Source organism: Zophobas morio, unplaced genomic scaffold (genome assembly GCF_036711695.1).
Source record: "Zophobas morio isolate AGI-343-1 ecotype UQ-CSIRO unplaced genomic scaffold, CSIRO_AGI_Zmor_V1 ptg000019l, whole genome shotgun sequence".
In the NCBI taxonomy this organism is placed as follows: Eukaryota; Metazoa; Arthropoda; class Insecta; order Coleoptera; family Tenebrionidae; genus Zophobas; species Zophobas morio.
In genome coordinates this window covers 17672-41625 of record NW_026972124.1, presented here as the reverse complement: position 1 = coordinate 41625, position 23954 = coordinate 17672, and the positions used below count along the sequence as shown (strand labels likewise).

Sequence of the window (23954 nt, the reverse complement as noted above, 5' to 3'; positions counted from 1 at the left end):
ACTGTGCTTGTAATAATTGACTTAGCGTAACTGTTGGCCTTACGATACAAATCACTCTTCTCTTTGTGCTCTTTGATTTGCGCTTCCGTGGCGCTCTGTGGTAGAGCCCTTGGCTTCTCTAGTTTGTTGTCAATTATATCTAAAGTACCTTCGTGATAATCCAGCAAGTCTCTAATTTTTCTTTTCCAGATCGGCCAGTCTGCTTCACCTACTAGTGGCTTGATATGCTTCGTTAAATCCATTTCTCTCAATTGATTTCAACGATACTATGTAAAAACTCTTCTTATTTTTACAAACAAACTTCGGCGTAAACTAAAACGTGGCTGGGGCTCATAACCTATTATGATTATCTAGTTTTTATTCTATAAAAACATTAAAAAACAAAAATTACTAAATAACAACACTTACATTAGCGACCTCTAGTGGTTCACATTATTAACTTTAACATGATATTTGGTTGCCTACCTCTAACAAGGTAAGGTATTAAACTGGACAGAGACTTGAATACTTTTTTTACTGTTTTTAATAACTCTTGTAAATGAGTAGATATTTAATAATAAAGCAATACATATTATACGCAAAAAATGTATTTGCATGCTTTTGCATAAACTTCCTGCATTTATAATTTATGAACAGTATTGTGGCCGATGCCCAATTGGTGTAATTTGATGTAAAAAGAGTATCATTACATTACTTCAAATTTTGTTAAATTTCTTTATGTAGTAGTACATCCTGTTTCCAAAATCTCATAAAATTAGGGTTATGGTAATTCAATCTGGATGCTTAGGGTAAAAAGTCAATAAACAACAAATAAAAATGTATGTTATTTTATCAAATTTATATAACATTTACTGTTGTAAAAGTTGAAGATGACGTTATATGATAGTGAGGATGATTGCAAATGTTGGTCAGCGTTTTATCAACCGGAAACGAGAGACCTAAGTTTTCGCATTATGGGGGTCATGAAACGTTGAGAAGCCATAAAAGTAGCCAGTCGCCCGATGAACTTGATTACAATATTTCCTTAGCTTATGCTAGAGATGTAAAAAAAAATCAACAATAAGTCGTAAACTGTAAATAGCTATAAATTCGGAAATCCTTATTTTTAAAAGATACAAGTCAAAAACGTATTAGGCATGATTGTCAAGAAACATTCCAATTCTGTTTCAAAATTTGGAAGCATTTTATGTCAAAAGCTGATTTTTGTAAACGTTCCAGTAGTAAATCATGAATATTTAAGTGGATTTTGCTTGGAAATTTTAATTTTCATATACTTTTACATTTTAATTTAAAAAATTAAAAATGTATCTGTAGCTTACCAGAGAGAGATAAGATGGACTTACCGAGCTATGCGTCCTGAGTGATCTTGGCCTGGAGGTGATGGCTGGGGTGCTCCTGGAGAAAGCACTCGGAAGGGGTGCGCGTAATAGGGATCCTGCATTTTTGCAGGTTGTAGCGGTTCCACAATAGCGGGTTCAACAATGGCGGGAATAATAATAGCGGAATCAGCGATAGCGGGAACAATAATATGGCGGGTTATGTCGTTGCCGGTACGACTGCGACAACTCGAAAACGCGTCCAGTCCACTCGACTGGTTGCTACACAAGCGGACACCAAAAGAAAAAGGGCCGCAATAGACCGGCCACCAGTGTAGCGAGGGTTGCGGGCGCAGTACTGGACCAAACGATAAACTTAAGCTAAACAATAAATAAGTATGGAGTTGGGGACGAGACATTCCGCCCACCAAAAAAAAAAAGGGATTTTTTTTTACTGCAAAGTTGCAGGGAGTGGACAAAGTTTGGCCACTGGGCGCTTTAGGACTCCACCGGCGGTTTTTAAGGTGACAACCCGAACTATGCCATCTTGTCCGGGATGGAGAAGTAGGACTAGGGCTAGTCGCCACTGCAGAGGGGGTATCAACTCGTTTTTAATAAGGACAAGGGATCCGACCGCGATAGAATTAGGTCTCTCGGCAGACCATTTCGACCGCTGATGCAATGTATGGAGATATTCGGCACTCCATCGCGACCAAATACATTTGACAAAGCTTTGAACTAGCTGCCAGCGAGTTAAGCGGTTCACCGGCATGTCTGCAAGGTCCGGTTCTGGGAGTGCAATTAAAGGGGAAAACGTAAGAAAATGGCCGGGAGTCAGTGCGGTCAAGTCGTTTGGGTCGCTGCTTACAGGATGAAGCGGACGGGAATTCAGCATTGCTTCGACCTGAGAGACTAAAGTGAAGAGCTCTTCGTAGGTTAAGATTTGGTGGCCTATGACACGGACTAGGTGGGTCTTTACCGATTTGACGCCGGCCTTCCACAAACCACCAAAGTGTGGAGTTGATGGCGGATTGAAATGCCAATGAATCTGTTCCGACTGTACAGCTTCGCGCATATATTTATCTAATTATCTGTGGGCACTAATAAAATTAGTACCGCAATCGGAATAGATATGCTGGCACCTCCCTCGCCGCGCAAGAAAGGGTCGTAACGCCGCTAGGAAGGCGTCGGCGGTTAAATCTGAGACGAGCTCCAAATGTAGAGCTTTCGTCGCAAAACATATGAATAGACATAAATACGCTTTTAGCGTTTTAGCACCGCGTGTTTTGGCCATGGTAATAGAAAAGGGTCCGGCGTAGTCCACCCCAACTCGTAGAAAGGGTTTAATTTGAGAAAACGAGAAGGAGGCAAATCCCCCATGCGTGGTTGAGTGGATACCGGTTGGGTACGGAAACATCTTAGACACTTAGACATCACCCGTCTTATCGCGCGTTTGGCGGACATAATCCAAAATTGGTTACCGAGAAGGTAATGAACCGTCTGATGTCCAGCGTGGAGATATTTGCGATGCGTGTATTCTATGAGCATAGAGGTGAAACGATGCCCAGACAAAGCGGGAAAGCGTTTCGAGTAGGGTAATAAACCCTGTCGTAATCTACCGCCGACTCGAAGAATCTTTTGATCGTCTAAGAAGGGGGAGAGATTTTGAAAACCCTTCGGTAGCGGTTTTCCACGCTTAAGGAAGTCAATTTCCCTAGAAAAATGTAAAGCTTGTATATGTCGAACCACCGTCATCAAGGCTTCGGACCATTCCGATGAAGTGATATACGGGGGGGTGCTTTCAGTAGGTCTAGTCATTCCACGGATAAATCGGCGTACATAACAAAGAATGCGAATAATCTTCGGCAGAGATGAGTGCGTATTGACTAAGTCGTCCAATAAAGAGGTGGTCACTATCGCATTACACGATTGCGTGCGTTCTTCGTCCTGAATGGAGACAGGGACAGAAGGCGTCATATTATTGAGGGGCGTGCCGAACTTCAAAAAGGAGGGTCCCGCCCACCATAGGGAACTAACCAGTAACTCCTGAGGGTATGCCCCTCTAGACCCAAGATCAGCTGGATTCTGACCGGAAGGAACATAGTACCACGACGAGGAGAGCAGATGCTCTTGAATAAACGAGACGCGATTGGAGACAAATGTCTTCCAACGATGCGGCGAAGATTTGATCCAAGCTAGAACTATCTGGGAGTCTGTCCAAGCACATAGGCGATTAAAAGGAATTTTGTCTTTGTAAATTCGGCAAACCAGATTGAGGAGCCGTGTTAGCAATACTGCGGCAGAAAGTTCCAGCCTTGGAATCGTAATCTTCTTGAGCGGTGCTACTTTGGATTTAGCACAAACAAACTGCGTGCGTGGTTCAAGCGAGGCGAACGTAAAAACCAAATAAACTACGGCGGCATAGCCCTTCTCGGAGCTGTCAGCGAAACCATGAATTTCACACGAGAGGAAATTATCGCAAAGGAGGCGGCGCGGTAACGAAAAATCGTTTAGAACGGAAAGATCCCTAGCGAAGATATTCCAAACGCGTAAAATATCATTCGGCGGGGCGTCGTCCCAAGCTAACTTGAGACTCCAGATGCGTTGAATTAAATGTTTTATGAAAAAAGTAAGCGGCGTCAATATGCCAAGAGGATCAAAAATGCGTGCGAGACTGGATAAAAGATGGCGTTTAGTGCACTTGCCGGGAAGAATATGAACTGTAAATTTGAAAGCATCGGATACGGGATTCCACTGCAATCCCAAGATTCTAAGAGTGTCATTACGATCTTCCTCTCGTATATTAACGGCATCAAGGCAAACATGAGACGGAGGAAGGTCAGAGACAAGCGAACTATCATTGGTAGCCCATTTGCGAAGTTCAAATCCTCCACCCTTAAGGAGGGCAATAAGTTCATGTTTCAACGTTAAAGTTTGTTGATAAGAATTGTTACCAGTAACAATATCGTCCATGTACGTGTCCGTCTGGAGGGCGGCAGCGGCTAATGGAAACGACGAACCATCCTGCTCGCTCAATTTTAACAGAGTACGAATGGCCAGATAGGGAGCGGAAAAGGTTCCATACGTCAGGGTTTTTAAACGATTATCCTGAATGGGTTGTTCAGGAGTAAAACGCCAAATAATCCTCTGAAAATTGCACTAAACCGGATTGATTAAGATTTGGCGATACATCATTTTGATGTTGGCAGTCAAGACGTACGTATGGAGGCGAAAATTCAATAAGATAGTGCAAATGTCCCTTTGAAGTTTGGAACCAATAAGAAGATGCTCATTTAACGAGGTTTGATTAGAGGATCGTGCGGACGCCTTGAACACAACGCGCAGTTTTGTGCTTAAACTGGCTGGCTTAAGTACACAATGGTGTGGGATATAATAAGTGGCAATGGTATCATCTGGATGAAGAACAGGTTCCATATGATTAAACTCTAAATATTCTTGCATGAACTTAGAATACTGCGCATACAACTGTGGTTGCTTTAACAGTTTGGCCTCCAGATGAAGGAACCGATTGATTGCGATTGACCGGCTGTCTTTGAACGTGGGCGGTGTATCGCGAAACGGTAAAGATACGACGAACCGACCTTTGTCGGTGCGAGTGTAAGTTTTATTGTAAATGTCCTCGCAGAGTTCCTCATCTGGAGACAAAGTCTGTAAGCGAGGAACTGCTTCCACTTCCCACAATTTCTGAATAGATCTTTCTAATTCGCAACATGTGTTAACCGTGGTAATAAAGGAATGAAGATTCGTATTAGCAGTACTAGCGGTATGTTGCCCAACTAATACATGGCCCAAGGCTGTACCTAGCGCATCTGGTTCTCCCTTCTGACCCTTAACCACCTCTCCACTAAGCAGTTGTGAATAGACATCCGCTCCTAGAAGCATATCGATACCTGCACCAGATACACAGGAAGGATCTGCGAGCGGTAGCTTGACACGAAAATGAGACCAATGTTCGGCCGAAATTGACGCACAGGGCAAGTCTTCACAGATCTTGGGTAAAATTAGCGCATTTACCTTGAAAGTGAGTGTTAACTGGCCTACCGGTCGAAACGTTATTATCACTGAACCTAAATTGGCTGCCGTAACTACCTGACCCAAACCTTGCACCAGGCCTGAAGTATTTCGTCTAGACAGACCTAACGATTGGAAGGCTTGTTGCGAAATGAAGGAACTTTGTGAGCCACAGTCCAGCAGCGCTCTAAGAACCTTAGAATTTCCGCTGTTATTGCGAACTTCTATTAAAGCGGCAGCCAATAAAAATCCCATTGCTGGCGATGCAAACCCAACTCCACTCATTGGTTTGATGGAGGTAGCTTCCGCAGAATTTGGCACCTGACAATCGCCGCTCGGAATCGCTTCGAAATGTAATAGACTATGATGCCCCTTACCGCAGTGACGACAACTGTGAGTAGACTGACACGCCTTACTCACATGACAATTACTAAGACAATTGAGGCACAAGTGTTTCGACTTAGAAATGGCGTCGCGTTCACGGGCAGATTTCCCGAGAAACTCCAGACATTTGTAGATTACATGAGGCGAGGTACAAACAGGACACTTTAGAGACTCTGACTTAGCCACTAAAGACGTGGTAAATCGCGGTTGTGGCGTAAAAGGCTTATGTGGACCTAACTTTTTCTGTTGAGGTTTAACTGGGATGGCATTGCCTAACGCGCTCCATTGGTGTTCTAAAAACTGATACAGTTTATGATAAGTGGGAATTTCTTTCGAGTTGTGGTGAAGTTCGAATCGCGTTATCAATGACGAGTCTAGCTTTTGAAGCATTACATTGAATAATACAAAATCCGCTAGATCTATAGGAAATGTAAAATTACGAATAGCTTTCAAATGAGTTGAGAACGTGTCTATAAGTGTTCGCAATTCCTGCGGATGCTCCGAATGAATCTTCGGTGCGTTATCAATCGCAATCCAATGCGCTTGCAATATTTGTCTATCATTTTTGTAACGATTATGGAGTGCGGAGTATGCTGTTAAATAGTTACTATCCGTGACTGGCAGATTTTCTATTAGCGCTCTAGCTTCCCCTTTCAACGCGGAAAGCAAATAATTAAATTTTTCTACGGCGGTTAAATCGCTCGATTTATGAATCAGATTATTAAACATATCCATAAAAGGAACAAATGTCGTAATATCACCAGAAAAGCTAGGTAACTCCACTTTGGGTAACTTGATATTAGATTTAAGGGCGGAAGCAACCGAAGGGGGCTCACTGGTCTCGGCTGCCTTTTGAACTTTAAAATGAATGGTCTTAATCGCTAGAACCATGGAGTCGAAGACTTTTCGAATATCATCTTCCCCATTAAAAGCCTCTGCGTTTATCAAGCCGATGATCGCGTTGTGATAACGATAAAAATCCGCGCACAGTTTTTCAAGCTCACCGATTGCTACGGCGAAACTATCACGGTCATCTAGGTTATGTTCGGCCTGTTTTGCTAAGGTATTCATTTAGTTTACTCTATTGTAAGGGGTTTGTCTGAGCAATTGCTGCTTTTTAATTTTTTCCGAATTAGCCATGATCCAAATACAAACCCGACAATGTCAGATTAGCAGAAAAACCAACGCGCAAAAACATAATCACTTCTAACACAACCCTCGCTAATCCGGCTAACTCGAAGGACCATAAAATGCTTATGTAGCTTACCAGAGAGAGATAAGATGGACTTACCGAGCTGTGCGTCCTGAGTGATCTTGCCCTGGAGGTGATGGCTGGGGTGCTCCTGGAGAAAGCACTCGGAAGGGGTGCGCGTAATAGGGATCATGCACTTTTGCAGGTTGTAGCGGTTCCACAATAGCGGGTTCAACAATGGCGGGAATAATAATAGCGGGATCAGCGATAGCGGGAACAATATGGCGGGTTATGTCGTTGCCGGTACGACTACGTCAACTCGAAAACGCGTCCAGTCCACTCGACTGGTTGCTACACAAGTGGACACCAAAAGAAAAAGGGCCGCAATAGACCGGCCACCAGTGTAGCGAGGGTTGCGGGCGCAGTACTGCACCAAACGATAAACTTAAGCTAAACAATAAATAAGTATGGAGTTGGGGACGAGACAGTATCTGTTATCTATGATTATTGATGTAGAAATATCGTTTCTACCAATAAGAATACTACAAAAAATTGTGAACTCTTTTACTGGTATGCAGCATTATAAATCTTGTTCACTAAAATTTTAACGAAAATAAGTTCATCATTCCCGAGAAAAAATTAAACAAAATTGTTACTGTTTAGTAAAAAATTATATTATTTGTTTATCGAGCAACAAATCTATTTGAAATTTAAATTTGTAAAATTTCAAATCTAATAATTTGAAACTCAATCTTTGTTAAAAAACAAAAATCAAAAGTATTTGTAACATCTATAACAAAAAAAGTTGCACAAATTACAGTTGTTTTTTTTTTTTAATTTCAGATTCATCAAAATTGTTAAGTTTCTTTTTTATTCATTTCACATTATGAGTCATTCCCATATTACTTGTTTTGCCCGTAAAGTTGATTACGATTTCGTTCCAAACCCCAAACTTAACGCTGAAAAGCAAAACAGCAAGCGAGTACGTAAAAACGGATAACGGTACTGTATCGATTTCTGCTTGGACATGAGACAAATCCACACTCAGTCTAAACCATAGACAAACCAACAAAGATGAGACTGTTCATCGCATAGCATTTATTTTCACAGAGTTACTGCGCAACCCAGGGCCGGCTTAACACGGTAAGCGAAAGATGCACCGCATCGGGGCGCCCGTGACAAAGGGCGCCGGGCGGCGGGCAACTCCTATGTTTTTATATTAACTCTGTTAAAATAACTTAATATTAGTTTTGCATTGAATCACTACCAATAAAATATTATAGCAGTAACAGACCAAGGCGCCCATCGAAAACTTTTCAGAAAAAGCTACATTTTAACATTCCACTATGACCACCAAAACAGATCCCAAGAAGTCAATTCCTGGCACTTTCAAACTGTAATAACTGAAAAAAAGTGCGCCTTTGGGTTGGGTGATGGGACCTTTAGATCAATACCGACAAAAAATAACCAGATTTATGATGCATTATCTGGGTAACAGTTTGACGAGACAATGGTATGACCACACCCAGATGTTTTTCCTAACATTTGTCACGTTTGTTTTTACCATAAAAGTCCATGTCGGCATACTTAAAAATTTTATTTTCCAAGTCTAGTCGGTTGGTTTTGGTTGTGGTGGTTGTTCAACAGTTTTGTTTTTATTTTTCACTGTTCCTGTTTGTAGCCGAATTTGGTTGTGTGTATCATTTCGTGGCTTTTTGTCATCATTAATTTTAAATTTAAATTTCGATTAACATTGAGATAAGTCTAAATTAAAAATAACTTTGAAATCGTATCAATTTTACAATATTAAAAATTGAAAAACGTTTGCAATATAAATATTTTTATATTTATACTATGTATAGTTTAGGAAATATCGGTGTACCCTATAAAATTTTATTGACAATAACGAGGCGGACAGTAGTACAGTGGTAAGAAATATTTATGGCTCACACTAGTCCCCCCGAATTTGTCGGAGAACATTTAGCAGGTAATTGTACGCACAGGGTCGGACTTCCGTTGTTTTAGAAATTTAAGGTCTGCGGATTACCGCCACGCGACAACTTTAAGTTGTAAATATCTCTTGCTATTGTACTGCTGTCCGTCTTGTTATTGGCAAGAAAATTTTATAGAGTACAACGATATTTCCTAAACTATAGAAAAGTTGTTGCCCGCAGCTCCGTTTGCGTGGAATTCGCAATTAGGACTCATCATTTTTCATAGATGATCGTTTTCCGGGTTGGAACCGTGTAAATTGGGTTTTTGGGCTCAACGTTTCGCACACTTTCGTAAGTGGCATCTTCAGGAGCAGGGTTAAGAATAAGACAAAAGACCACGGTAACTCAGTATGTCAACCATACCAGAGGCCAAACTCTTTTGAGAAATTACACGGTTCCAACCCGGAAAACGATCATGTATTGATTCCGACCGTGCAAGCCTCCGAAATTATCATTTTTCATCTCGTTCACTCCTCCCTCCCCGGTGAACCCGTCTGACTTAAAAACTCACGGCATTTCTGCACAAAGTTTCAACCCCTATTTTGTCCCCGTAGAGGTGGAATTTCCAGAAATCTTTTCTTAGTGGGTGCTTATGACACAAAAGTAACCTACTGTCCAAATTTCATGTTTGTAGCTTCAGTAGTTTAGGCTTTGCGTTGATGAATCAGTCAGTCTGTCAGTTAAGACAAACACTTTTATATATTAAGATTGATTCATCATAATTTTATGCATGCTTGTTAATAAAAAGTATCTCTCTACAAAAATATGTGATTACAAAACTTTATTTGTTTTTTTTTACAATTTTTTTTTTAAGGGCGTTGAACAGTAAGTTTGCATCGGGGCGCCTGGTCCCTTAGAGCCGGCCCTGGCGCAACCCAGTCGCGCCGTAAGACGGAGTGTACCGTGAATAAAATGAGAAAAGAACAAAACACACATAGTGCGCAATCGCTTATTTGAATTTAACGACAACAAGTTATAACCTATAACAATAACATCGTAACCTGTGTTAGTTTATATGAATTATTGTTGTTGATATTGGATTAAATAGAAATAAATAAGGTACGTATAATTTGGCAAGTTGTGGAATCAACTGTCTTATTATTTGAATTTCTATACAACAATAGTAATTTGTTACTCAATTTTTAGGTTACTACATTACAAAAAAAAAAAAAAACAAAGTTGTCCAAGAAAGTCCGGTCGGTCCATCATAAATGAAGCGAATATGAATATTAGTTAAAATATGAAGGTAAGTTTTTACACTACAACGGCATAGATAATTTATTAACATTACACTTTTGTTGCAGCTTCTATGAGCTAGTCTATATCGTAAATTAAAACGCAAGCCAAAAAAATCCGATGCAGAGTGTATAATAGGATTAAGAACATAGATGTTAGGTGAAAGAATTAATGTTTCTCGTTTTCAATCATTATTTAAGGTAATGTGAAAGTGTGTTGTGGTTTTAAACATTATGGCTCCACCCGGTTGTTACAAGTATAAATGTGTAATACCCACATGTCAAAGTATATATTTTTTCCCAATTACTGATCTAAGCTATCAAAATAAAAGTTTTTTTAAATTTCCGGATGATAAAGAAAAGAGACAGAAATGGTTTAATATTATTAATGTGCAATATAAATCAAGTAGATGTTACTTGTGTGAGGATCATTTTGAAGAAAAGTGGTTTCACGGTGATGCAAAAAAAACATTATTTAGAAATGCATTACCCATCCATCAAACACAAAAAATTAAAATACTTCACAATATTCTAACACAATCAAATCTGAATTCTACATCAAATAACTCTGATCTATTAGAAAACGGCCATACAAACACACCTATTATAAATAATAGCGAAATTGAGGTTTCAATGTCAAAAAAAAGAAAAAATGTCAAAGATGAAATAATTCAAATTTCCAAAAAACAAAAAGGCGCTACTGGCATATTAAATTCCATATCTGAGACCAGATCTAAAAATTTGAGTCCAAGAAAACGCTTACTTTACAAACTTGCACTACGCCAGAAAAACCAAATATCTAAAATACGCAAAGCTTTGTTCATATCAAAAAGTAAAGAGTCGTCTGCTAACAAGTTACTTAGGTATATGGATGACCGAGGAATAGGGTTCCAATTTATAAAAAATGTAATTTTAAATTCAAAAATGAAAAAGCCTTCCTGGTCGATACGAGATAAAGTGTTTGCTTTAAATATTTTTAAAAAGGGTCCAAAATGTTATAGACTGTTAAAACGATTTTTACCATTACCTTCTCGAGCTACTATAAATAGAACTCTCAAAAATTTAAAATTTGAACCGGGCATTAATGACCAGTAGCTGGAAAATCTAAAAAAAAAGTCAGAATCAATGGATAATTTAGATAGAAATTGCATTCTTTGTTTTGACGAAATTTCGTTGTCACAACAACCAGTTTTTAATCCATCTGAGGATAAAGTTGTGGGATATGTAGACTTGGGCAAAAAGTTGGGAAGACGGAATGAGTTTGCCAATCATGCGCTTGTATTTCTGGCACATGGATTAAAGACTGCTTGGAAACAACCAGTTTCATATTATTTTGTTAAAGACTGCACCAATGCGGCTGACTTAAAATGCTTAATCACTGAAGTTGTTAGTGCTTTGCAAGCTGTTGCGTGCAATGTGCTAGCCACTTGTTGTGATCAGGGGTCTACCAATCGATCTGCAATAAAACAATTATGTGCAGAAACAACTAAAAAAAAATATGAACCGTACTTTTATGCTAACCGGGATAAAATTATAACATTATTTGATGTGCCACATCTACTGAAATCGACGCGGAATGCGTTTTTCAAGTATAACATTGAAATAGGGACATATCAGGTTGCCCAGTCCAAATACGTTAACAAAGCTTTTCAAATTGATAAAAGCAGGCGTTTTCAAATGATGAGAAAAATCAGAGAGATGTATTTGAACACCAACACTTGCAGCAGAGCAAAAATGAAAGTTGCTTTTTGCAGCAAGAACTCTAAGCCATACTGTGGCTGCTTGCATTGAGAGTATGATTTCCACTGTATTATTGCCAGCAGAGGCTATACATACTGCTGAATTTGTGGAATATGTCGATTCACTATTCGACAGTCTCAATGGAAGGGCTCCTCAGGCTGATAAACCTTTGAGGCGTTGCATCTCTTCGAAATCTCGTCATTGGACATTTTGGGAAAAAATCGAAAAAAAAATTAGCAAATGGGTTTTCGTAAGCCATGACGGAAAAAAGAAAAAAAAACTATGCCCTTTAAACAAGGATGGCTAACGACAATCAAAGGTGTCAGAAAATTATTTTTTACATTAAGGAAATTAGGCCAAAAATATTTAAGACCAAGAAGTCTCAATCAAGACTGTCTAGAAAATTTGTTCGCTTCAGTTAGGCAATTTGGTGCAGCAAATTCAAACCCAAATTGTTCTCAATTCGTTGCCGCTTTAAAAAAAGCTGTGGTAAATAATTTAATAAGGAGTAGGGCGATCAATGCGAATTGTGAGCAAGATGATAGTGCAGTATTAGATAATTTACATATTTTTTTAACTAATGCCAATGAAGAATCGTTAAGAATCAAAGAACCATTGGTTAATGAACTTACGGAATATCAAATTTCACCAACTGTACTGTCTTCAACAGATGTAAACAATTTACAAGGCATAACGTATGTGGCAGGGTTTGTAATAAAAAAACTGCAGATCAGTTGTTTAACTTGCAGGAATCATTTAATAACCGAAGATGTGGAACCACAACATACTTTCACATATTTTAAAGAGTATTATTCAGATAAAAGACTGACGTATGTAACTGAACCTGTGATAAAGATATTAGCTAGAGTATATGACGTAACTTATAAGTTTTTACCAATGTTTGGACACATTTCAAACTTGAGTGCCAAATTGTTACAGTTTTTGCTAAATGATATAAATTTTGACTGGTTTTCTGGTTGTGAACATAAACATGCTGTCAGTTTGGAATTATTAAAAATTGCAATAGAATTAACAATCCGGAAGTATTATGATGATTTCTATCGCAATTTTCAATTCACTAATACAAAAAAAAATAGAACCAAAAAGATGAAAAATATCAGACACTTGTAAATTATTACGGTCTTTTGTTTCTTTACATATACATTAATGTGCTTAATTGTTTTTTAATTTTAATAGTATTCGTTTTTTGTTCGTTTTCGTTTTGTTCATTTGTTTCTTTATATATTTATATATTATTATTTCTTTTTAATTGTGATAGTATTAATATTTGTTGGTTCTCATTTTGTTCCTTTGTTTCTTTATATTGCCATATTATTATATTTGTATATTGCTGTATTTTTTATTTTAGTATTTGTTCTTTGTTCATTCCCGGTTTTTTTTTTTTTTGTAAAATAAATACAAGATAAATATATAAATCGTTTTTTTTTCTCATCTCTTGACGTGAAAAAATTATTAAATAAATTATCAGTATCTTTTCAATTTTAAAGCTGGCGCCGAATAATGTTTCCACCCAGTTATGTATGGCGGCGCTACGGTCAACACTGTGCGCATTATTTACATGCATTTGACAAGTCTCTTCTTTGTTGGTTTGTCCAGAGAACATAGAGAAGCGCCATAGTTTAAATCAAATGACGGTTGAGGACTTCTCAATTTATGTTGGTACCAGTGTTTGCTTCTAACTAGGAACAAAAGTAACTAGAAGAAATGTCATAATATTTTTAACGACGCGTTTTATTTTCGACAAATTGACACCAGATTTATCAGAATATTACAAGCTGCTTACTGTTTCCTTCACTTTCATTCATGTCACACGAATTACAATTATAGTGAATCAAGGTTTTTATTGGCATTGACTGTTTAAATTTGGCGCTTGCCTTTGGCGGTTGAGGACTCCAATGTCAATAAGGGTGGTTTTGCAAAATCAGCCTCTATGTCGCTTCTCTATGTTCTCTGGTTTGTCTATGGTCTAAACTATGTTTCGCTTCGCCCAAGTGCTACATGCGGCAAATCTGCACCAAACAGCAGAGGCGAAAATCCCTCGGACGCGGCCTGGTCCATGTGCCAAACCAGTTCTCAGGTGACGAACTTAGGCCGACGAAAGTCAAAGACAGGTATACTACGATGGCGATAATGTCTATAGATGATGCCAATATACTCTTAAAGCAGCCTAGAATCAAGATTGGATGGTTTAGACACAGGATACAGGAGCTGATAGTACCAGAACTGTGTCGAAAATGTAAAAAATATGGTCATAACAGAAAGGAATGCAAAGGAGAGCTTAAGAAACTGGGAGGCTGTCTGAGATGTGGGAATAGGGAACATAAAGCAAAGGGATGTACAAATCAACCCAAATACTACGTATGTAAGGTTGATGGACATAGGGCCGACTCTATGGCCTGTCCAAAATATAAAGAGGCGGTAGGGAAAAAAAAGACGGAGAGCGGCGTACCTATCAATGGCGTTGAAGCTACTACAAGTGAACCTAAATAGGTTAGGTGTAGCAACGGACTTAATGTGGAAAACAGTAAAGGAAGAAGAGATAGACCTAGTCCTTATACAGGAACCGAATATAAAACGTAGCTGTGATAAACATTACTGTGATATTAGTAAAGAAACTGTAATAATTGTCTGTGATACGCAAAAAATAAAAGTTAGGGAATATGGATCGGGACCAGGTTATGTATGAGTCAGAAATGAAAACCTTATATATGTGTCGTGTTATTTTTCTCCAAACAGAAGTGAACGGGAATTGGAAAAATATCTGGAATGATGATCAGAGAACATCAGTGGCAAAATAGAACTGTGATTGTAGGGGGGGATTTTAATGCCATGGACGGAAGATGCGGTTCTCCAGAAGATGACAGCAGAGGCGTTAATCACGTTTTGTTCGGTACGAAAGTCATAATCAGGATCGACGAGAATGAGTGGATCTTTAGGCTGTGCTATCTCTTTATCAATAAGCCTTTGTAGTACTTTGCGTTTTTCTCCGGCATCACGTCTTGTGGTCACACCTCGTATACGTAGTTCGTAATCGAATTCATCTTGTAACAGGTTTCTTGCCCTAAACGTACTATCCATTCTGGTAGTAATAACCAATGATTTATTAACAAAAAATGAATAATGACGCAATAATGTTGCTAATTGGAATTAAATGGTGAACCCAATCTCCAACGAATACGAAGAATGAGTTAAAGTTGTTGCTTGTTAAAAAATAGTACTGCAGTAGGTGGCACAAGTACATGGTAAGTTCCCAAAATTATTCCACAATACGCTAACCAAACGAAGTTGTATCGAGCCCCACGTTGCCGCGCCATTCTTTTATGTGTATCGTTTGGTATACACAAATAGGGCTCCGGGGGCTACGGAGTCGTGCGGAGAGCCGTTTAAGGGCGGGTTCGTTGTATCGGGGAAACTTACCTCTTGTTTGGGCCCCACCGCGATTTAAAAAAAAACTAGTTACTTTGTGGGATCCTACAACCGCGGAGTAAGGTCCCGAATTAACAAGATGGAGTAAAAAAAAGGTTTATTAAATAATTACTTGTGCCTACCTAATTTAACAATATTATTTTCTAACCTTCCTGCCTGTACTTAGCAACAACGAATCTAATTGATAAATAAAATTAACCGGAAAAATAGAAAAATAACTTAAAATAATTACAATTCTATTCTAATGCAGCGTAAAAAGAGAATTAAAAAAAAAACAAACTTATCTGCACGATAAGGCGGTCACCGAGAATTTTCTTTTCTAAACCCAGAAAGTGGAACCACGAATGAGGTGAACAGCAGGAACACTAGGACCTGGATCTCACAAACCTAGAGTGGGTGCCCTTAGCGGATCGAGCGGCCTTAACAAGGGAAAACTCGTCGTCGGTTTCCCGGAGGCAACTCTACGGCCTGTCTAAGGTGTCTTCATCCACTCCAAGGACCACGTACCCGACGTCGACGGCAGGATACCACCTTAGATCATATAATAAATAGATACCACCATGCCGTGTTCTTTCCCTAGGACAGCCTGTGACGACATCCTCCTGTCACACATCTCTCTCGTGCATGGAGGAATTACAATGAAGCTATCCTTGCCTGATCACTATTTGAATTTTGCGCGCCTAAATTTTAGGAAGTATGTCTGAACTAACTTCGGAAGAAAGATGTTGACAGCTTGATTTTATAAATAATTCACAGTAGATAACGAAAGGAATAGTAAATTATTGGGCAGCAATTGTGATCCTTTATGACTACATCACTTAAAATAGGATCTTTGTTCTAAATTCTAAAATTGTTTTTTGTACAACAATTCGAAAGAGAGGTTAGAAGAAACATCTGTCAAAAGCGATTTGTTGCGCTGGTGCGGTACAAGGATGGAAGTGAAATAGACATATACAGATGAAATGCATATAACAAAGATGAAGATGTGGTGATCACACAAGGATAGCATTATACTACTCCACTGGATGTAGAAAACGACAACAGATAGCTTCATGTCTAGTCACACCTTTCAGTTTGAGTATTGGTATCTATTTATTATATCATCTAAGGATACCACCCGATTCACCACCTTTTTGCCTTCTCTCCTCGTACCGTCCCCGCTACTCCTCCAGGCAACTCTCCGCTCACCGGGGCAATTTTGAAATAATAAATTAACTGTAACGTTTTATCGTTAGTGTTCAACCATCAAGGCAAAAATCGAGTCACCAAAATATAAGTTAGTATGGGGCAGACACCTTGAGATGGGAATCTCTATGGCCAGTGTTAAAAAAAACGCACTGCACAATTTATGCAAAAATAAAAGTTAATTACCTGAAAAGTTTTCGATATTCCCGCTCCTAATGTGTTTTTCAAACTGAATGCACCTTTTGACGACGTTCCACGTTCATGAAAGTCGCCATGTTTAGTTAAAATTCACTCTTATAACCATCCTACTCGTTTTCTAAGCTGCTTTACAGACAGCTCAGTTATTTGCCACGCCGATGCTCATTTTTAGATTAAATGCTCACAAAAAGCGTAAATGTTCAATTTGTGTCCGGGGAGATACAATTTTTCCAAGTAGGTACTCAGTACATGGACTAGATGCTCAGGTATATAAGAGTAATAATGAAGTAGGTACTTCGTACTTCGAATACTTATGAGTATCTACTCAGTTTTATTCATACCACTCAATGTCTCACTTCAATGTTTGATTATGTTGATTGTGAGCACAACGCTTATCAACCTTCATATCCGAATTACCCATGAAATAAATCATTGCGGTTTGCACCTGAGGTAGTTCGGCGCACATTTGATTGATTTCGTGGACCTATGTCAGCTTGTCGTCTTCTCGGCATTGTAATGAATTTCATAAAACGACACAGAATTATTTTCACAGTCAATCAAATCTGTAAATTTTGTCTTGAGAATTTTAAAATAATGAAAACTTCAAATTAAATCCTCGAATAACGGTAAAGTTTGAGGTTTTGTCGAAACCAACGAAGTGAATATAGGTAAATAGAATGGCAGATCAAAATTAATAAGAAACTTTGGCAATCTGTAATTAAATTCACTTTAACCAAGACTTTTCTTAAAATAAACGACGTTTTTTTTTACGAAAAAACAAAGAACGATTTGAAATGCAATATACTTTTCACAATCGCACAGAATTAGTTTTGTATGATACGTCAGTTAGACGACAGGTCCGTCAGGAACGCCAACCATTGAAATTAATTCGAAGTGGCGATTCCCATACAAAATTTTTAGATTTTTTTTATTTTTTAGCTGTTCTTTTAAGTTTTCCCTATTTTTATTTATTTATAAACCATCCCCGTAATATAAAAAATTCTTCAAATCAGCCAAGCCGTTTCTGAGTTTCAGCGAGACTAACAGGAACAGCAATTGATTTTTATTTTATAGAAGATTAAAAAATGGGGGTAGGTGGTAGAAAGGTGAAAATTTATGGTTATATGTATTTTTTGATGCCAAATCTTAAAAAAATAAAAATAAAAAATTTTGTCCAAAAAATAGACAAAATTTTTTCAGGGTGGGCTACCCTTATCACTTAGGGGTATACAAAATAGTTTACAAACTATTCTCAGACCTACCGAATATACATAAAAAATTTCATATAAATCGGTCAACCCATTTCAGAGGAGTTTGGTTACAAACACTGTGACGCGAGAATTTTATACATAATGCATTATTATTTTAGAACAAATTTCATTACCATAAAAAAGGTTATACTGAGTCGATCTTAAAAGATAGACATATGCTGTCCCGGACTTTTCTTTAGAACTTTTAGAGGGGAACAATTTCGTCACACATGATTTTTACGTAACTTTAACCGTTTAAGCAGCGTAAGCAATGGAAGCTGTCAAAGGAGGAATAATTTTCCCGTTTTTCCGAATTTTTTATTGCTACTTCGCTCCTATTGATCGTACTGTGATGTTATATAGCCTATATGTAGATACAATAAATGGAGTATCCAACACAAAAATTTCTTGAATTCGAACCAGTAGTTTCTGAGATTAGCGCGTTCAATTAAACAAACACTTCAGCTTTATTATATAAGTATAGAAAGTATAGATTTAAAACATTTCCAAGATTTCAAAGCATTCGGTTTTGTAGTTCCTGATTATATCAATAAAATAAATTCACGCATTCATTAATTTTTTTGGGTCACCCTGTATATGCATATTCAAAAATATTAATGGAATGATAAATCATATGTACAGACTCATCATATTTTGTACATTTTAGATAGGATTATTCGGCAAAATTTTGAGCTGACGTCATCAATTTTTTGGAGGGGATAAGCAAATATATTTTGAATAAAAATTTATTATGCTCTTTATAACCTTAAAATATTTGCAAAATCTCAAAGCATTCGGTTCTGTAGTTGCTAATTAAACCAATAAAAAAATTCACGCATTCATTAATTTTTTTGGGTCAGCCTGTATATGCATATCCAAAAAATATGAGTGGAATGATAGATTACAAGAAGAGACTCGTCATATTTTGTACATTTTATATAGGATTTATTCAGCAAAATTTTGGGGTGACGTCATCAATTTTTTGGAGGGGATAACTAAATATATTGTGATTAAAATTATATCATACTTATCATAACTGTAAACCATCTGCAAGATTTCAAAGCATTCGGTTTTGTAGATTCCAAATTAAATGTCAAAATGTTGTTTCCTAATTTTGATTTGTTTTCCGAAAATCTGGACGTTTCGGGTAAAATCTCAATTCGGAGTCATAAACTACAGGTGTAAGACTATGCTATTTGATACAATTTAAGACCCAATTATTATGTACAATTTTGAAGTGGCGCCATCACATTAGTGGTGAGGATGGTTACGCAAATTTTGGTTAGCGTTTTACCATCTACATGATATACCTAATGTAAATACAAAATTTGACAACAATCGGCCCAGTACTTTCGGAGATTATCTGTCCAATAAAAATCCGGGACGGCAAACAGACGGAAACGGGAGACCTATTTCTTCGTCTTCTAGGGGTCATGAAAGATCGAGAAAATGTAAAAGTAGAGAGTCGGCCGACGGACTCGTTTACAATATTTCCTTAGCTTACGCTCGGGAAATAAAAAGTAACATATTTGAGTGTAATATTAGACAGAGGTCTTACCTTTGGTCCACATCTCAGACATGTTTGTGGTAAAGCGAGTAGAACGCCAAATGCAATCTCTGCCATACTTCCAAATATTCCAGGTCCCAGGGGTACGAAACGAAAGGTACTGGCTTTCTCGATGCAATCAGTCCTGCTGTATGGTACACCTATATGGGCAGAAGTCACAAATAAAGCTGTACATCGGGATATAATATTAGGAGCTCAAAGAGTAATGTCACTCAGGATAGCATCGGCATATAGGACGGTCTCAACGGACGCTGCTATGGTGATCTCGGGCCTGGGGTGCGATTTTGTTTCTCGATCGAAGCGATAAATTAAATGTCATTACGGAGGTTTTAAATGCAAAAATTTGCATTTATTCTTTGCATATAAGTTTATTAAATGCTCAAAGGTTTACAAGTACCTTAATTTTAAGAACTTATAACTCAGAATTACGATTTTGAACTTCTATTTTGACATAAATTTCGAGGTTATGTCTCCAAAATTTATCACTTTACTCAGACCTATCGAGAAAAGATCGCTCCATGAAGACTTGATTTCGTGACAGAATCGAGAAATGTGACAGAAATGTAGCATCTCAACCAATCAGCAAACGACATTTTATCGCTAACGGGTTTTTTTCGATTGAGAAACAAAATCGCACCCCTGGTACCCATACACCTTCTTACACAAGAACGAAAGAGGATATATAAAAGGAAACAAGAAGGGAAGGAAATAAACAGGCAAGAGGAGAGAGATAGGACAATCGGTATGTGTCAAGCAGAGTGGGATGCGTCAGGGGCAGGCAGATGGACTTACAAGCTAATTCCAAACATCAGCAATAGGGTGAAGAGAAAACACGGCGAACTTACCTTCTATCTAACTCAGATACTAACAGGCCACGGGGTGTTTGCAACATATAGGGAAAGGATTGGCAAACAAGATAACAGCAGATGCATGTATTGCGAGGAGGAAGAAGATAATCCAAAACACACAGTACTACACTGTAGAAGATTGCAACAACAGCGAGAGGAGCTTACAAGATGGGTAGAAGGTAATTTAGAGGTCGAGAAAGTGATTGAAGCTATGCTGGGAGACGAGAACACTTGGAAAGAAATTAACAATGCAAAGCATACCAGATCGTAACAAATAAATTTAAACTAGGACCTAGAGTACATCCAAGTGAAGAAGAAACAGACATCCAAATAGAAAAATTATTTCCGTCACAACCAAGAGTTATTTGGCAAACACCACAAATAAGAGACGAGGAAATTCCCGTATTTAAAATGGAAGAATTACACCAAGCAAGTCTAAACGGCATTACATCTGAAGTCATCAAAAAGGTAGTAAACGATTGCCCCAAAACGATCCTGGGAAGCATAAATAAATGCCTGCAGAAGAGAACATTTCCCGACCGGTGGAAGGTAACCACGCTAGTATTGATACAAAAGCGGAAGAGCGATAATAGCAAAACTAGAGACTACCGTCCCATATGTCTGCTGGACAGCATGGGAAAACTGCTAGAAAGCATGATTAGAAACAGGCTCGAGAGGGAAATAGAAGAAAAGGGGGAGGGGGTGGTCCAAAAAACAATTCGGATTCACACGAGGGAAATCTACGGTGGACGCGGTGCTCGCGGTAAAGCACGTGGTGGAAGAAGTGAATAAAAAAGCTTATAAGAACCGAGGCTGTGCCGTCATGATTGCATTGGACATTCAAAATGCATTCAATTCAGCTAACTGGGAGCAAATGATAGGAGCATTAAAAAACATGAAAACGAAGTCCTATCTGCAGCACATAACACAAAGCTATTTCACAAATAGGTGGATAGTAACGAAATAGGGGAAATGGGTACAAATGTCCTGCGGGGTCCCGCAGGGTTCAGTACTGGGCCCGACAATGTGGAACTCCTTCTATGACCAGATATTCTCCATAAAGGTACCATTAGGGTTGGATTTGATAGCATTTGCGGACGATCTCGCCCTTGTTATATCCACATTCCCTGAAGTTTGGAAAATTGCGAAAGTGTGTCCTATTCACAAATCAGGTTCTAGGTCGGACATTAAAAACTACCGTCCCGTAGCGATCATTCCAAACTTTGCGAAATTATACATTATATATTTTCAAATAATACTGTCCAACACCGTTTATACGCATGTTAAGCCATATATATCAGACTGTCAGCATGGTTTTCTTAAGGCAAATCGACATGTACGAATTTGGCTGAATTCACTCAGTTTGTGTCAAATACTTTAAATTGTAGACAGCAAGTCGATGTGATGTACAGCGATCTTTCTAAAGCATTTGACACTGTCGATCATAGCAGTTTGTTAAATAAATTAAGCTTATTCGGACTATGTGATAGTCTAGTAGGGAAAAGTGGGGCATAACCGGGTAGTTAGTGTTTGACTGTCTGCCAACATGAAACTGTTGCTAAAAAATTGAAAAATGTTTTTAAGGTATATGCAGATTTAATTCTAGTTTAATAAATAATATTAAATTTCTCAGAAAGTAATCACATATTATTTTGCACCAGTTTTTTAGGAAACGTTGCACCCCCCCGGTTTTGCCGCAGTGATGGAGTATAACCGGGTACTTATTTCATAGAGTAATTAATGAAAAAAATTAGATAAAAAACAAATATCTTTAATTTCAGACAAAATATAATGCTACATTTTAGTGCACTGAATAGTATAAAAGGCTTTCTAAGAGCAAATGTCGCACACAAAATCGTCATCCTCTTCTGTAACATTGCAACAAGTTTCATGAGCCCAGTTGCGACACTTCGTGCACTGTATCCATCCCTCTTTTTCTTGTGAGTTTGAATACATATCATTTCAATATATGCATTCTGCATCACTTTCAGAATTTTCTTGGGAGGAAGAAGATTCTTTATGATCGCGACTAGATCGTTTAACGGCTATGATCGTCTTATGCTTTTTTTCCCATTTGTACTTTTTTAGGAAGAATAGGGTTGCTAAAAAGTTTTCTTTTTTCTTTGGATCCAATTTTTTTCCTGCGTGCTTCTTGTTGAGCAATAGCCTTTTCCAAGTCTACTTTATAAGGCGTAGAAAATTCCTTTCTGAATGAGGGGGTGGCTTGAGAGTTGCAGGTGAAACGGTGAATGACGAATTTAATTAACTAATTTTAGAAGTTGAATGTGTAATATTCTTAGAAGTGGAAGCCGCAGGCGGAAGAGTTGTACATAGTAACCTAGCAATAGATGTTTTTTCTGGACTTCGTAAAGAAAGTCTTTTATGTCTCTGTAATAATCCATAAAGCCAGTCTTTTCCAGCGAGTTTTGTTTCATTATTGAATGGATGTTGAATGTTGTTTTGAACAGCTAATTCATAAGCTAAACTTTGAAGTTCCTTGAAAGTTAAGCCAAAGAATCTGCTTTCTAACAGCAAAATATATTCCACCAATTCATTTTCTTGCTCGTCTGAAAATACTGTTTTATATCGGCCCATTACTTTTCTGCTAGCTTCTTCCAAACTTGCTCCCTGCCGAGCTTTCTTTACTCGATCTTCTAGAGTACTTTGTGGTACATTATAAGATTTCGAAGCTTTTAAGTAACCCATTGTGCCAGACAATACTGCATTGATTGCCCCTAACATGCTAGCCTGCGCCCATGACTGTCTTTGCGTTTTCCATTCATAATTTTTTGGCATGTTTTGGTTTTGAAATACAAGATAAAAATAGATATGTATATAAAACCGAAAAACAAATTGCTGCTTAAAAACGACATTATTTACTAGGTTGTACCTATATGAAAAAATGAATGATTGGGTAACATCGGGTACCCGGTTCTATCCGCTGATAAGTACCCGGTTTTACCTTTTCGTCACGTGTGAAATGAAACATGATATCACTCATCATACACAAATGTTAGAGTTTATATTAAGAGTTTAAATAAAACATCAATAACTATGAAACAACGTAATTCACTTACCAGAAATTAGAGCTCCCTTAAACGCAGGTCACAACATTATTAAAATCACATGAAACATCAAAAGTTTTGCACCGAAAACTTTCAACGATCGCTAGTGTCAAACAAGCATGGATGCATGTCTATTGACTAGTCCTAACTACATTATCGCTTGTGAAGAAAACGTGTTGGATACCCATAGCTAGGTGGTATGAGTTGTAGGGGCTGTATAAACGGAACCCGGTTTGATCCGACTACCCGGTTTTGCACGACTTACCCCTACTTTTGTTTAAGTCAATCCTTGTAGGGCAAAGACAGTTTGTAGAATACCAAGGATACAAATCATATGAGTATGACTGTACGTCAGGCGTTTGTCAAGGACCTAATTTAGGCCGGTTGTTGTTTATAATTTTCATCAACGATATTGTTTTGCGGCTAGGACAGGACTGCGATGTGTATATGTATGCAGATGACATAAAAATAGTGAAAATTGTTAATAACATCAATGACTGT

The 23954-nt window shown here is 38.1% G+C and overlaps 1 protein-coding gene across 1 annotated transcript; it reads right to left on the bottom strand.

The window, feature by feature from the left end:
- Positions 1-346: 346 nt before the first annotated feature.
- LOC135131147 (uncharacterized) lies at positions 347-6803 on the bottom strand. The gene is made up of 6 exons (XM_064058727.1): positions 4482-6803; positions 2798-4424; positions 2433-2741; positions 1772-2381; positions 1344-1697; positions 347-362 (listed from the first exon to the last, which is right to left on the bottom strand). The coding sequence occupies exons 1-6, from the start codon at positions 6801-6803 to the stop codon at positions 347-349; spliced, it is 5238 nt and encodes a 1745-aa protein (XP_063914797.1).
- Between the last annotated feature and the right edge of the window lie 17151 nt (positions 6804-23954).